Source organism: Aptenodytes patagonicus, chromosome 8 (assembly GCF_965638725.1).
Source record: "Aptenodytes patagonicus chromosome 8, bAptPat1.pri.cur, whole genome shotgun sequence".
NCBI lineage: Eukaryota > Metazoa > Chordata > Aves > Sphenisciformes > Spheniscidae > Aptenodytes > Aptenodytes patagonicus.
In genome coordinates this window covers 25,547,285-25,563,208 of record NC_134956.1, presented here as the reverse complement: position 1 = coordinate 25,563,208, position 15,924 = coordinate 25,547,285, and the positions used below count along the sequence as shown (strand labels likewise).

At 42.7% G+C, this 15,924-nt stretch overlaps 1 protein-coding gene across 2 annotated transcripts in view; it reads left to right on the top strand.

Annotated features, from left to right (window-relative positions):
• Positions 1 to 15,924, top strand: part of FGD5 (FYVE, RhoGEF and PH domain containing 5) — a 119,370-nt gene that overhangs the window by 59,128 nt on the left and 44,318 nt on the right. For both annotated transcript variants that reach the window (XM_076346773.1, XM_076346772.1), the window contains exon 6: positions 13,959 to 14,110. In XM_076346773.1, the coding sequence (XP_076202888.1) occupies positions 13,959 to 14,110 (152 nt within the window). The remainder of the gene's footprint in view (positions 1 to 13,958; positions 14,111 to 15,924) is intronic.

The window sequence follows — 15,924 nt, the reverse complement described above, 5'->3', positions numbered from 1 at the left end:
TAGCGCCTGACAGAGAGCTCTTGCATGGTATAAACCCACTGGTGGCTTTGTCCCGGAAGACTTTGTGTCTCTTTAACAGCGCTGCCACTGCTTCCCTGGAGACTGGTACACAGCTTAGGTAGCCTCGCTCTCGACATCTTTCTTGGCTGTTAGTTGCAAGGCAGTAGGGAATAAAAGCCACCACAGAAAGCATGCCCACTGCTGCTTGGAAAGAGATTCCCTGAGAAGGCAAATAGTAGCCCCAGGTTGTCCTTGTAGGACACCCCAAACCCTAGCAGTGGACAGGAACTCTGATGGAGAGAGAAGTAATGAGGTTAGCATTGTCTTGCTGCCTGCTCATTGTGCCTCTCAAGCAAGCTGCCAAAGCTTAAGAGCCTTCTCAGGCTTGGGCAGCAGAGGCGGGAGAACAACCTTAAATGTGACAAACACCTTGCAGACGATTGCATTTTAACAAATCAGGAACTGCCAAGGTGGTCATCTGGGAACCAAACACTTTAAGGGACTTAGCTGCTTAGCTGGAGTCTACCAATATTTTCATAAATTGGTGATAACCTGCCTAGCCATTTGCTTCATCTATCCTGGCTTTCCTCTGATTTCTGCACAGCCAAACACATTATTTGACACTAGTGAGACATAGTTGTAGTTATCCATTGTCTCCTGGGGAATCCAGAGTGGTTTCTTCACCTGTGGACTACAGGGCTTCTGATCATTGAGAATACCCACAGACCTCTTTACTGAAATTAAGATTTCCAAAAATACCATCAAGAAAAAAGAAGAGAAAAGCCTCTGCCAGCTTCTAAATCAAAATAGAAGAGAAACATACACACAGGAAATTACCGTGCACAGAGATTATTAGCCACTCTGCATCATCCTATTAGCCACTCTGCATCATCCACTCTGATGCATCCTATTAAAACATTCTTAATGTATTTAATTTTCCGTTTCCAAGTACATTTGTACTTTGGTACATTATGGACAGCATGTAAATGCAGGGCTGAACTAGAGTGCTTGTACAGTGCACTGTATTTAGTGGAAGTGTCTAGGACGCACCTCTCCTTTGCATTATATTCTAGCATTTTCCATATACCTCTAGGAGATAATAGTGGCTCACTAACATGGCCTGAAAAATAGTCAATACATAAATCCAAATCTTGCAATGCACTTCAGTGCCTTTAGCCACAGCATGAATGGCTGCAGACACTCATGGCTGCTGTAGCATCATGTTACTGTCAGGCTGCCTTGCCTATGCTGTTGCTGGGCCAGGAAAGGGATGCTTCAGGACCTTCCCAGTCCCTTCAGGACTTACTTTGCCCTTTTCTCCTTCCTCTGGTAAATCCCTGTGTGGTGAATTTGGCTCTGAGGCTATCTGTGTAAACAAGTAATTTATGCATTTTCACAATAATCCTATTTTCTGCCTGTAGAAATAATTTGGAAAGAACAGGAAATGTCATTTTTGCTCTCTTTCCAAGTTGACAACTTTAATGTGGGACGGGGATTCTGGTTTATACCTTTGCTAAATTTTTTTAGTTTAGAAACACTTATGGATGCAAGTGCATGCTGCTCCCCTCCAGCTGGATGGACTCCAAACTGTTGGTAATCCCTAATAAAAAGAATCTTCATTAAAATTACAGCTTACAGATTAGTTAGGGGAAAACTCTGCTTGATTGCTAATTTTATCTGCTGCAGTGCTGCAGAGTTGGCTCAAAGATACGAGGGAATGAAAACAGAGAGTTTTCCTGGCTTGACTCAAAAATGTAACTACTCCCTGCTCTCCTGTTGGGGAACTCAGACACTTTCTAAGCAGAAACGTTTATTGCAGAAAATAAGTAACATTACCTGGAACTTGGCCTGCCAGTCCTGGAATTAAGGTTTAAGGCTTGAGGGAAATTGGCTCTGTTTTAATCATACTTAATCATTAGGTTTGGATCAGCTGGTTAATTTATCACGCAAAAGATACCAGTAATAGCATTCCTATGACTGGGCAAGTTCTTCTATTTCTGTCAGTCATCAATTTTAATTGGAAGCACTTGTTTGGTATTTATATATGTTTCAGTCCTGTAATGGAATATTCCACTGAATCCTATTTTGCTGGGATTTTGCTTCCCTGCCTGCCCATCCCACTGGAGTAGAGGGATCTTACAAGTGTTTTGCATACACTCATTATTTCCTTAATTATGAAAGTTAGAGCACCAAAAGAGGAGTTAAAATGTCAAATTAAAATAAGAGATGGGCCTAATGTAAACCCTTGAATGAATGCATTGGTTTGCAAAGTTAAGCCACTTATAGGTTGTGAAATGTCAGAATCACTGCAACCATGCACTCTTCACTTTCCCTGTCCTAGTTCCCATTGTCTCAAGTTAGAAAGTTCAGAAAGATTTGCATCAATTTTAGGATGAGATTTTGAGTGCACAATTTTGATTAATGATTTTCTTCTGCAGTGGAAAAGTATCCTTCTTGCCACATCACCAAATGCATACACTCCTTTAGGGGCTACTGGAGGCTTTTTTCAGCAGAGTCAACAAGCAAGTTTCTCAAATAAGATTTAATTGTTTCTCTGAGTTGGCTTTCTAAGTAGTGAGGATGTATGAATGCACCTGGGTTAGAGACTGAGGGAGAAGAGAGGAACAACCAGTCTGTTTGCACACTTGACTGCTAGTTCAGGCACTCCTTGGTTTAGAAGAGATCAAAAATCTTTATGGGAACAGGATCAGAGGGTTCATTTCTGTGTTTTATCAGGTGCCTATAGCCCTAGCATACCGCATCTCTACTGCTATAGGCTGATGTCTGCATGATAGCTACCTGCTGCAGCGGCATTCAGAAATAATCTGCAGGTTTCTCTGTTGCAATCATGTTCAATCTAGAAAGCCACAGTCCCAGCACTGTTACCTTTCCCACCCCAACTACTATTGGATCTTTATATTCACCTGTTGCCTGGTGTATTATTCCGGAAATCTAGAGAAACCATTACCAATTTTACAACATGTAAGTCCCTCAGACTACAGGGGTATTATTGCCTAACTGAGGCTTTTCAATACTGTCATAGTGCAAAAAGTTACAATGAACTAATTACTCCTTTTTGCATATTTGAATAGCATTAGGTATAGTCATATCAGTAAAAAATTGTGCTTCACTGTGCACTTGCTGTTGACACAGGTCCCACTGGCAGATGTCACAAGCAACTACCAGTGACCACAGAGTCACCAAACTGCCCTCAAGGTACAACACCCCATTCATGGCCAGTTAGGACCAAAGGCTTCCTCGACAGCATATCTCAGCTCAGGCAAACATATCTCTCTGTTCCCCATCACCAACCTTCTCAAGAAAACAGTTTCCAAATGCTCATCTTCAAGTCTGAAGTCTCATCTTCTTATATAAACCCGTATGTTGGTAAGGAAGGCAAGGAACTAAACCACACCCTAGCTGCTTTCAGAAAGGAAAAAAAGGCTTTGCTTAAGCCTGCAGCAGGAGCAGTTTCCCATCTCATTTCCAGGCTTGGCTGGAGCTGCTATTCATTCAGCATAACAGAATCTGTTTGGCCTTTCAGTGGAGACTTTAATAAATTGATTGATTGCCAAAACGATGACATTTCCATACACCCACTCTGCTATTGAACTGAAAGAGTGGAAACATTGTGTTAGCTCACAAACTCGGTATCAGTTGGTGTGGTAGTAGTGATAATAATCTAAAGGGTTAGCTGTTATTTGCCCTACTCAAAGGTAATGCAATTCTCTGGAGCAGGGAGTTAAGAACTCATTCTGGACTAAGCAGATGGGACTGGCAGGGCCTTGCAGTCCAAGTCCCTGATCTCTTGGTACTCAGAATTTAGTTTTCCAAAGTTGATTAGTCTTTGCATTTCCTTCAGGATCATTTAATCCTCAAACTTTGTCATTCGTTTCTCCTATTTTTCTTCCCCAGTAATGCAGGCTGCACTTGTCATCTTTTTCTTAGTGCTTGTTCCTGAACAAAAATGCTGCAGGTTGCTTTCTCAGCCTAATGTTTCACACATCACCTTCGAGGATCAAGAGTCTGGTTTATTTGCTTCCCTTCAGCCAGTCTGTTTCAAATGACTTTACTAGATGTACACAAATCAAACTTAGTGTGACTCAGACTGCCTCAAGATCCCAGTCTGTATGGGATCAAGCATTTGCCTGATAGTGTACCATGTTCACATTTATTTTGTCTTTGGCTTTTGTACATAAAATCACCTTTTTTTGTGCATAAACCACTTTGAAGACATTATTACTTCCCTCCAAGGCATTTACTGAATTAAGGTACCTAAAAGGACAGCTCTGCACTGAAAAAACACCAGCCTCAATACCTCCCTGATCAATCAAAGTTGATCCTGTTTCCTGGTTTGCATTTTCCTCATAACAATGGGCCACAATTCTTAGAAACACCAAGACCCAGATTTATGTTTCCTTAGCATTTGAACATATCGATATGGATATGATATGAATAGATATAACATGTGCTGGTTCTCCAGCCTTTGGAGCAGTTTGGTATCCAACCCTGCACTGGGCATACCAAGGCTTCTGACTGCAAAATAAATCTTAGGAAATAAAAAAGAACAAAATCATCTTAGCGCTCCAGTCACTAACTCAAAGGTACCTAAATGCAGATTAATATGAAGTCAGGCTCATTGGTTAAACTCCACTTTCAGAATTCTTGTGGGCAGCACATTCTCAAGAACAAAAAATAAACATCTGATTTAGGATCCACTATTACATGTTAGACAAAACAGAACTCCATCTTTCTAATTATTTACACTTCCAGGGAATGACTGGCTGAGCCTTTTTTACTACTGTAAATTTCTTGGATGATGTTCAAAGTTCTGCTGGACCAATCAAGTCATTACTTTCCTAATTAAATGCTTTAGTGAATGGAACGTGCTGGCTAAATGAAGAGCTAGCTGGCTGTTAGACGCTCTGAAGCTCTTATAAAAGCCTAAAGATGTACTGTCACAGAAGAATAGCCTGCCCTCACTTACAGTAGGCTGGTTTTTTTTCTCATTTATTTATTCATTGTTGTCTTCATCGGCAGTGGGAAAATAGCTATGTATTGGCCAGGGAGCTTCTGCAGTGGGAATGTTGAGCCAAAATAGCTTTCAGATAATCTGTGTATCTCTTAAAAGGAGAGGGAAGTCACACTAGCACATTTGGCATCAGGACAATTCCCTGGTAACAAGCCCCACTGATACAGTATTTGCAATGCATACTCTACAGCTTGCCAGTTCTGAAACTCATTTGCAGTGTTTTGGATGAATGTGTCTATTTGACTGCATGTGAGTGTGTGTTGAGGTCAGGGTTCCTGACCTAGATTGTACCCTGCAATGGCAGGATAAGAGACTAATTGTGTCTGCTGCGATAGTATTTTCTGCTGTTCATCTGGCATTGTTTCTGCTGAGCTCAGTAATGACAAATTTGGGAAGATCACTGCTCAGTGCAGATTAAGGGTCACTCACTCTGCTACAGGAGATAAGCCACTTTTTAATTCAGGGGTGCCACTTTCACTTTCATCAGTAGGAGAGAGGCTGCTGGCCGTAATGAAGATACCTCGAAGAACCACCCATGAGTCAGACTTGGCTCACAGCATACTGTACAGCATCTCATGCCTGCATTCAGCTTTAATATGGAGACTCTTCTCCCCCTTTGAACTCTTCACCCTCCCCTCAGGTGTAATGCCTAGATGTCCAAAAGAGCCTTGGACCCTGCAATATGCAGTATCTGTTGAATCCACCTTCATTTTAGAAGTGAAAGTGGTTGTAAAAGCCTGCACCATTTTATGCAATCAGTGTAGCCTTCAGTTGTATAATGTTAGGGCTGCAGTAAGATTTCCTGTTGTCCTCCCTGGCCCACTCACAAAAAGTCAAGTATGCTTACTTCCCAATATTATCAGTTCATTAAAATATCAGCTTGACTTGGGAAGCAATTACAATTCTAGATATACATGCAAAATGCTTTTGGGATGCATGTATGTTTCATTATTTATTGAAAAGTATAGAAGTCTGGATGCCAGGTGGGAGTTGTGGCATGAGCAAGGTAAATATGCTGTGTGCAGACATGATTTCTGCAGCTGAAGTGCCAGTATCCCCACCTGGGGACTGAGGCAGAAAAATGGCCATAGTTTTCCACTAATGTATCTGCTCTGTATACTCCCTTTTTAGTTTTTTTTCTCAGCTCTGTTCCTTAATGGAAACTCACACATCTCCCTAGCCAGAATTCTCCTTGAAAATTGTAGAAATATCCTAGGTGAATTTATTCACCCATCAGTCTTCTCCTGTTCTTTAACACAGAGTAGAGGTATAAGCAGGGAAGCTGATTCAGCCATGACAGCATTAGAGATCAGACCTTTGGTTGGTATAAATTTATATAGTTTTTCTCTGGCAGGTGACTGCAAGAACAGCAGTTGATTAGCTTCTTCAAAGCACTGCATCAGACTCCTTTTGAGTTAAGATTTCTTTCCCTCGTTATCAACATCATGAAGATACTTCAGAATCTGGGAAGCAGTTGAACTCTTTTCTGCTTTATGCATTATTGCAGGTAGAAGCTTCCTTCCTTCCAGTGAGATGATGCAACAAAGAGCAGGTAGACACTTTGCTTCAACACCCGAGATCTGGAACATGCTACTTAGACTGAAGGCAGTCAGAGCTTTTCTAATCCAGCCAGAGTCTAGCAATCTGGTCCTTCTAGTATAATGTGCACTTTTTGGTCACAGAAATACTTTTCCGTTCAGATATTTCTCTTGAACTGTTAAAGTGTGGCTTTGCTCTACAACCGCCATCTTCTACTAGAAATTCACAATTTCTGGCTCAAATGCAGGCCTGATGCTGGGAACACAGTGCTGAGAGCCAGTGAGAAGGAACCTCCATTCCCCCCTGCTGAGCAACTGCTGGTCAAACTGCCAATATAATGGTCTTGTTACTCCCTTCTCCTTCTGTTCTCCTGCCATTGTAGTCAATATGCAAGAACTAGGATTTCCATTATGATTGGATTAGCATCTTATATGCCGCTGCTTTAGAAGATGAACAAATAACAACAGAAAACCAAGAAGGAGATTCAGCAACTGATCAGCATTTCTTGACCAATTTTAAAAGGTTTTCTTTCAAATAGAGCTATCTGTTTACCTACACCTTTAAGTAAAAATCTTGACTTTCTCTCCTCCAGTCTACTCACCTTTCTAATCTACATAGTTGCTTTCAGCCTATTGCAGGTGGCAGAACCATCAGCTTTTTACAGTGAAGGTAGACACTGATTTCATATCATTTCGTAACTACCCCTACTAGACTGGTTGCAGTAGTCCCTGGCTCCCCAGGGATCCACGAGCCATTGGATGAACTGATCTAACTTGGCCTATTCTGTTCTACACAGAAAAGGCAAACAGATATTCTGGGTCCAGACTGAATCACTGTACCCTGGATTATTTTCAAATAGAAGTTAAAGAAATCACCCAACATAGCAAATATATATATATATATATAAAAATATATATATATATACAGGCAGTTTTTTCTTCTGGGTAAACTACTTGCCTGAAGCAGTGGTTTAGCTGACAAGAGATTAGTTTTCCTTCCTCTCACTATGGTCCTGCAAGGTTAAATGTTCTCAGGCTAATACAGGCTAACTGGCAGCAGGGCTGAAATGCAGAAAGGACCACATTATGTATGGGATGTATCCATCTTGCAGAATGGCTGTTGATATGCATACAGAATTGCTACAACTGATTTTTGCAGCTGGACTCCAAAGCATATTTAGCCCCATGTTGGAGAGATTTAATATACAACCTCACCATTTCTGCATCTGCTCACAAAATTCTGGAAGCAAAACCGAGAACTAACTCTTGCCCCATTAACTACCCCTTTTGCCTTTGGATTAGAATATCACATTTCACACAGATGTTGAATCCTGCAGAGAACTTTCTTGCTAAGTGCTCTACCAAAAACCTCTAGCTGCTGGCATTGCTGACTCCTCTGAAAGAGTACCTGGAGATACGTACCTGCTACAAAGGTTTCCAGGTTGCTGATCCCAGGTAAATTGGGCTACCTTTCTGTAGCCCTAAGCCAGGTACCTAAATCTTTTTTTTTTCCAGAACTCACCTGTAATCACTGTTTCCTCTTAGCATTGGCAGGCACTGCCAGCATCTCTAAAGCATCTCATGTCCCAGCACCCTACAGTGAGCCTCATTACCTCACAAAGGGTATCAGATTCTACTCCAAGAGCCAAGCATGTGACAGTTAGGCAGTGCTCCACATAAACCGTAAGATCTTGTTAAACTAACCTCCTTGTCTCATGCCCTTAGAACAGGCTCCAGGTTACAGTCCCCATTTCCAGCAGAGACCAGAAGTTCTTCAGAGGCATTCTTGGGGAAAAAAATGTAACTTGTATGTGATAGTGATGTGCACAAACAAAAGAAGAAAAAAAAAACCACCACCAACCTTTGTGGCTGTGGGTTTTGATCCTCTTTATTTCACTTAATTATTTGTAGGGTTTATTTCAGGGATGTTAGGGATTTTGGCATTGGATGGCTGTAAAGGGCTTATTTATGTGTGCCCAAAATGTAATGAAAAGTTTTATGTTTCAAAAATGTATTTTTATAGCACAGTTGCTAACCTTCTATGTCACCTAGCCAGCTGGGGTTATGCTTTCACATGCACACACAAACACTGGTGCAGGTATAGGCATAAGACAGGAGTGAGATCTGTAGGCTCATATACCCCTGGATGAGACTGAGCTCTGTGGCCATCATACCAGAGCCTTGAACTGAACGACTTCAGTTCATGCTTCTGTTCTAAGAAAGTTTTGATCCAGAAGGGAATTATACGGACTCGGCGTTTGATACGTTCTGTGTTTAGACACGGGGCTTGGGTGACAGACTTGGAGACCTTCAGGTGCCATGATTGATTAGAGTTAGTGAGACTGCAAAAGCACTTTGCATTTGATTAATGGCTTCCGAGGCACTCAGCATTTTCAATAGTGACATAATTTTTTTTTTAATGGATGTGTTTATAGTGATTACTGTTATGCCGCAGGTTTTTTACTAATCATTAGGAAGCTGGCTATCCAAGCAACTGGAATTAAATAATTTGTCTGACAATTCATTATAATCAAAGGGGCAGGCAATTAATGACTAATTAAATCCACTGAGATGCTGTGGGAAAGGAGTGTTAATCTTGTTGCTCAGCTACGGTGGAAAGTGGACAGATACAGAGCTGTTCGATGTTAATTTGGAAAAGATGACATTTCTATAACATAATAGGTTACTTAAGCACATCAGCAGTGAACTTACTACAGCTATTCACTTCCCCAGGCACAATAAGCTGAAAGAACCCTTTGGATTCTTCCCCTTTCCCCAGTCCGGATTAATTACGATGACTGAGGACTTTGAAAGGTTGCAGATTCCTTTGAGTTAGGAAAAGCATCCGGAAGACGGATTGACTGGCTTAGTTGGTTGGAAAGCCTCGGGAGTGTACGCTGGCTGAAATATGTAGTTAGATGGACTCACTCACACACCAGAAAAAACGGGAGCTGGAATAGCACAACATTGGGATTATCTGTGGTACTGGTGTAGGACACGTTGTGGAAATCAGACCCAGATAATTAGGAAACATAATAATACTCTTTCAGAAATTTTTAATATCTTGTTTTATCCAGGATATACTTAGTCAAAAAGAAAATTGTCATAATGATCTTTTTTTTACCTAGTTCTAGTGGCTTTTCAGAAAACAAATGCTTCATCTGTCATAGATGCATATAGGCCAACTGTATGAGATTTAACAAGGCCAAGTGCTGGGTCCTGCACTTCGGCCACAACAACCCCATGCAGCACTACAGGCTTGGGGAAGAGGGGCTGGAAAGCTGCCTGTCAGAAAAGGACCTGGGGGTGCTGGTTGACAGCCGGCTGAACATGAGCCAGCAGTGTGCCCAGGCGGCCAAGAAGGCCAATGGCATCCTGGCCTGTATCAGAAATAGTGTGGCCAGCAGGAGTAGGGAAGTGATCGTGCCCCTGTACTCGGCACTGGTGAGGCCACACCTCAAATACTGTGTTCAGTTTTGGGCCCCTCACTACAAGAAGGACATTGAGGTGCTGGGACGTGTCCAGAGAAGGGCAATGAAACTGGTGAAGGGTCTGGAGAACAAGTCTTATGAGGAGCGGCTGAGGGAACTGGGACTGTTTAGTCTGGAGAAGAGGAGGCTCAGGGGAGACCTTACCGCTCTGTACAACTACCTGAAAGGAGGTTGTAGCGAGGTGGGGGTCGGTCTCTTTTCCCAGGTAACAAGCGATAGGATGAGAGGAAATAGCCTCAAGTTGCACCAGGGGAGGTTTAAATTGGACGTGAGGAAAAATTTCTTTACTGAAAGAGTGGTTAAACATTGGAACAGGCTGCCCAGGGAAGTGGTTGAGTCACCGTCCCTGGAGGTATTTAAAAGACGTGTAGATGAGGCGCTTAGGGACATGGTTTAGTGGGCATGGTGGTGTTGGGTTGACGGTTGGACTCGATGATCTTAGAGGTCTTTTCCAACCTTAATGATTCTATGATTCTATGATTCTATGATTACAGTAGAAAAGCCAGGAATGAATCTGAGGAGACTAAGAACTGCTCTTGCCTGGAGTCAGTTCCTACTGGTGAGGAGAGAGGAATTTTGAAGTTCTTTGCCCAGAGGCTCTCCTGCTCCTTATAGAACCTTTCAGCAGGACCACAGTCATACCAACCAGATCCCCAGCATGCTGAAATCAATACAGCTACCTTGATTTAATCAAACTGAAGTAGACCATCTAATGTAAAATATGGATCCCCAGTGAAACATACTTTGTTGAGTGGCTCATACCTGGACATTAGCAAGTTTCATGGAAATCAGTTCTTTCAGACTCCTCCTTAATGACTCCATGTACTTATAAAACTTAACTAGACAGAAGCCAGAGTCATGAGAAATGCCGTGGTAAATCCCAGTACGGCCCAGGGAAGTTCATAAGATTGTCCCTAAAAGTTCAGGGAACAGAATTTGACTTTTTGGCAATAGGTTTCATGATCACTAGATCCTGACAGAGGAAGATACTCAACCTATCCCATCCTGGTTCAGGGCCAGATAGAAACAGCTTGGCATCTTTCAATGAGCTGTGCGACCTTAGAGGTTTCTTTTTATCAAGCCCCTGCTTCCTTTCACAGCACATTTGGCCACTTCACATACAGTGGGGTAGGAGGCCAGGAAATGGTCTCTGAGTGGAAAAATCTAGCTGCCATTTCTATTAACTCATCCAGCAGAATCACCTCCTCAGCGATTGTTAGAGCAGCTGCATTTTTTTTCCTGATGAATTGGCTTCTGTGGGCAGACAGAGAATGTTTTTAATATATCTTTGAAAAAACAGTGGTTTTAATAATAACTCTGTTTGCAGAGTAGCGTGTGAAAAAATACATTCACAGCATGGATCTGGCCAGACTGGTCAGACACTAAAGCTTTCCTTCACACTAGATCTTGTGCTGAAGCAGAGCTCAGCACGAACCTGCTGGAAGAACAACTCCTGGTGTGATGGCCTTAGTCTGACAGGATGCAACTAGGGCTTTAACACCAGCTCTGCTGTGACTAGATGCTTGGGCTTTGTATGTGGTTATGAGCTACTCGACCCTTCATGAGATCACCAAAAGCTCCTTTGGGGACTTTTTTTTTCCCTCAGGATGCAGTGTTAGCATATCCATAACATGTGGTAGACTCTGTCTTAAATCAAAGTTGGTTGTTTTCCTAGTAATGCTATATTCTAGCAAGTCTTGTGGTCTGGACTACTGACCAGACCACACTAGATCGTATCGTATCAATATGGTCCCTCCTGGCTTCAAAGTTAGTGAATCTAAGTATATTCAGCTACAAAGCCTCCACTCAGGTATTTTTAATGCTGAATTTAAAAACAATACCCAATTTGAGGTACTTACTGGAAAAAACCAGCATGTGTAGGCTGGCTAACAATAAGCAAGAATGCTGCAATCCCCTAGCCTTACCTTCACACAAAAAAAAGAAAGGAAGGTCAGATAAGGACAGATAGTATTTTTATAAGGAAGGAAGCTTTGCAGTCTCCTAGTCTGCAGCTGCTGCACCAAAACGAGTCAGCAGGAGCTTTCAAACCTCACAGTTAATGTGGCCTCTCTACTGAGCTGCTGTTTTGATTATTTACTCTGGTTTTCACTCTCACCCCTTTTTTCCTCATCTTGTGCAATAAAAACTCCATGCACTTCATGGCTTATTGGGATGCAGAAAAAGATTGGAAAAGGCACTCACAGAATTAGTTTCTAAGCAATTGTATATGAATGCCCAGTTTCTGCTCTCATCACAAACTGGGATGCACTTAGGTTTCTAATTGTTCATTTATTTTCACAGAAAAACTGAGATTCAGATACTTTTCCCATGAAGACCTGACTAGCAGAAATGGGAAATTCAACAGTAAGAGCCCAACTTGACCCTGATGGAGGAGAGTCATCTCCTTACAGGGAATACAGAGGAGAATTAAACCTGTACCAGTTCTGCAGGACCATCCTCAGGCAAACACTGAGTACTATACTAACGCTTTTCAATTACTTGTACTTTTAGCAATGCTGAAGAAGCAGGTGCTGAAATCATGCCCTTTAATTTTATTGAATGAAGGCTGCTGCTTTTGAACACCAGATACTGCTATGAAGATAAACCATCTAGTTACAGTGCCCTAGCTCCTGGCAAAGGCAGTCAGAATCCCTGGGTTAGGAACCTGCCTCATGCCACTCAGCAGCAAAGCGTTCATTATACCTCTGCACAGCATCAGCTTTCCTGCCTTGTGTTGTGCATTGCCTTGCACCCCATTGCCACAGTTTGCATTCAGACCTCCACAAAGCCCAGGCAGCTTTAAATGCCTGAGCTTCTCTAGCCACTGCCTGTGAAGAGGGGATGTGTCTGGCAGCAGCAGGCAGGGGAAACAGCAGTGGCTGGTAGGAACCTGGAAGGGGCCGGGACACCACAGGGACCAAAGTCTCTCGAGTGAATCCAGGTGCCAGCAAAGGCTCCTTTACAAGTCTGAAGCAGAGAAGATTGATTCTGTAGGAATCAGGCTTTGACCTGAAAACATTTCAGCATCCAGAGCTAGAGCTCTGGATGAAGGAGACTTTAAGCAATGTTTTGCGCACAAAATATTTGCTGTCTGCTGTTCAGATGATTTTCTAATGCCCAGGGATCTAATACAAATTACCACTGCCATTTCAGATGGAGGCTGTATTCCTCACTTCCAAGTCAAAGCTGGGGAAACATTTTGCTATGCATTCTTAAACAGGTGCCCTATTATGTACCAGAGCTGGCTACCTTTTAATATAGATGAAATTATTCCTGTGCCCACATAATTTATAAACCACTTCAGGATCAAAACCATTTCTAAGATGAGGAAAAAAGGTCTCAGTTCAGTTTCATAGGGAAAATGATTTGTCCCATAGCTTAAATTTATAGCTTCTTCCTCTCTTTAAGTTCAGATTTGGAGACAAGTGTTGCGAATTTTAGCACAAGGCATGTAGATGTTGGTGTTTTTCATGTCAAGCTGTTGGACCCAATGAAGTGACGGGAGAATCTCATCCTTCATTTTTAAAAATTATGTTTCTGGTTAAGAAACACTATAAAAATGAGACCAACTACACCCAGAAAAGCAGGAGAAAAAGGCAAGGTAAATAAAAAGATACCAAACTCATTGTATGCATAAGGGTCTGATGGCTTGGTCAGGCGAAATGTTCAATTTGGGGTTGACAGCATTGTGGAATTCAGCTGAAAATGTATATGAACTAATGGATGGAAGAAAATGTATGCTATGATCTCCTTGCTATACTGAGCACACTCTATCACTATTGATGGCATATCTTATAATTCCTAGAAAGCACAGTTTAGGAGTCAAGAAATTGTAATGATAATTTCATAAAAGAGATTTTAAGTCTGTTTGCCTAACTTCTGTATTGTTGTTCACAGGATTTCTATGAAGATATCTTGAAAGTGCTTGGAGAAGAAGATGAAAATGAACAGGAAGAAGTTAAACTCAAGCAGGGCTTAAGTGAACTCCCTGAAATTTATGAATTACACCAAGACATCCTGGGAGAACTGGAAGAAAGAGTCCTTAAATGGTAAGTATGGAATGGCATGGTTTGATGGCCTTAACATACCCTCCACAGCAGGTGGGTGAACTCGTCAGTGTTCCCTTGACCCCACTAGCAGGGAGGCTGGGATTCCAGAAGAGGTGAAAGGAGTAGAACCTGAACTACTTTGGCAGATTTTGCATACAGGCAGGAAGGAAGTAAATGTAGAGGCTGTCAGGCTAAGAAACCAAATACTGAAACATTTGCACAGTGCACAGCCCATGACTCCGAAATGGCCCTGTCAGTCAATGTGAGGACAGACTGCTTCATATGCATTATCCTCTGATGCCAGTTCATAGTCATCACCAAGCAGCTTCACACTCATGGCCTGAAGGTCACAGACTCGTGCCATGGGAGGCAGGAACAGCAGACATCAGAACTGATCCTAAAGAAGATCATCTGCTTACAGAAATCTACACAGCAACTGCGTAGCTCTCAGATAAGGGACACCGCCTCACTCCCAGCACCGAGGCAGAGCTCTGCACAGGCTAGGCTTCCAAGCCAAACAGACACTGTAAGCCTGCTGAGGGACTCCACCTAAGCCAAACATCTTCACAGCGTGAAGTCTTTCCATGAGAGAATAAGACCATGCCTAGGACAGACAAAGCTCCAAAATTCATTCAGTTAACAAGACCTCTGACTTAAGCCAGGCTGCCAGGCCCTAGTCTATCAAACTGCTGGAATAAGAATGTCTAAGAGAAATTACCTCTGCAGACCCAAGCTGACTAAACCTACAGCAGCCAGCAGAGCCCCTGGGCTAGACTGAACTACTCTGGCTCTGACAGCTTGTGATAGACCATGCAGCCCCACACCTCCACCCTGCTGGACTCCAGGAGGGAGTGGTCACTGACGGTGGCTGATCCTATCCCAGCACTGCCACTGAGCAGTTAAGGAAGTCAGTTAGATCAGGAGAACTTTTCAGTAACAATCCTAAACGCAGGATACAGCTCTCCTTGTCAGTCCTGCACTTTCAAGTCAAAGCACGCAAGGAAAGAAGAGGCTAAAGGGAACTGTATATTGGTTCGTGTCCACCAAGGGACTGTTGCAAGTGGCAGAAAGACTTAAAAAATTTCATCAATGATTTATGATTTATACACTCATAACACAAACAGAAGTGGTGTTTCCAGCTGGGATCTAAAATGACTTGTGTCCTAAAGAAGTCACAGCCCTACTCTAGCAGCATGCTGCCTGTTCCCTAAGGCAAAAGGGACACAATTGGAAATGCCCTAAGATTCTGTCCAGAAATACTCTCTGGCACTGGGGAAAAAAGAAGGCTGTACTGCAATGCTGCCAACACAACAGAATGACACATGGCATAGGTCACCACCACCCTTGAACCTTCCAGTAAGTCCTTCCCTGTGCCTGCGCTCCCCCAGACACTCTGTTGCTCTGACATCCCCAGGAACTCATGTTCCTCTCTTAACTATGATTACTCTTTTGCAATCTCAGATTTTGTCCTATTCTCTCCTTGCTTTGTAAATATTTCAATACCGTGCAACTGGGTGCTGAGACAGATGATGGTGGGGCAGTGCTGCGAAGGGGGCAATGAAGGAGAGCTGAAGATATGATGCTACAACTGAAGACGTTATATTATCCCCCACGACCAGTGCTCAAAGCATTGCAGTAGCTGGAAGGTCTGTTTAGAGAAGCAGCTGTGTCCAGAAAGGAGACATTCTACCCACTACAGACACACAGTGCTGCCATGGCAAAGGCACAGCCGAAGGATCAGCCCCTCATGGTGCCCATTCTACAGCAGCCCGTTTTGTTGTCCAGTATGTCAGTGAAGCACTCCCTCTTTCCTG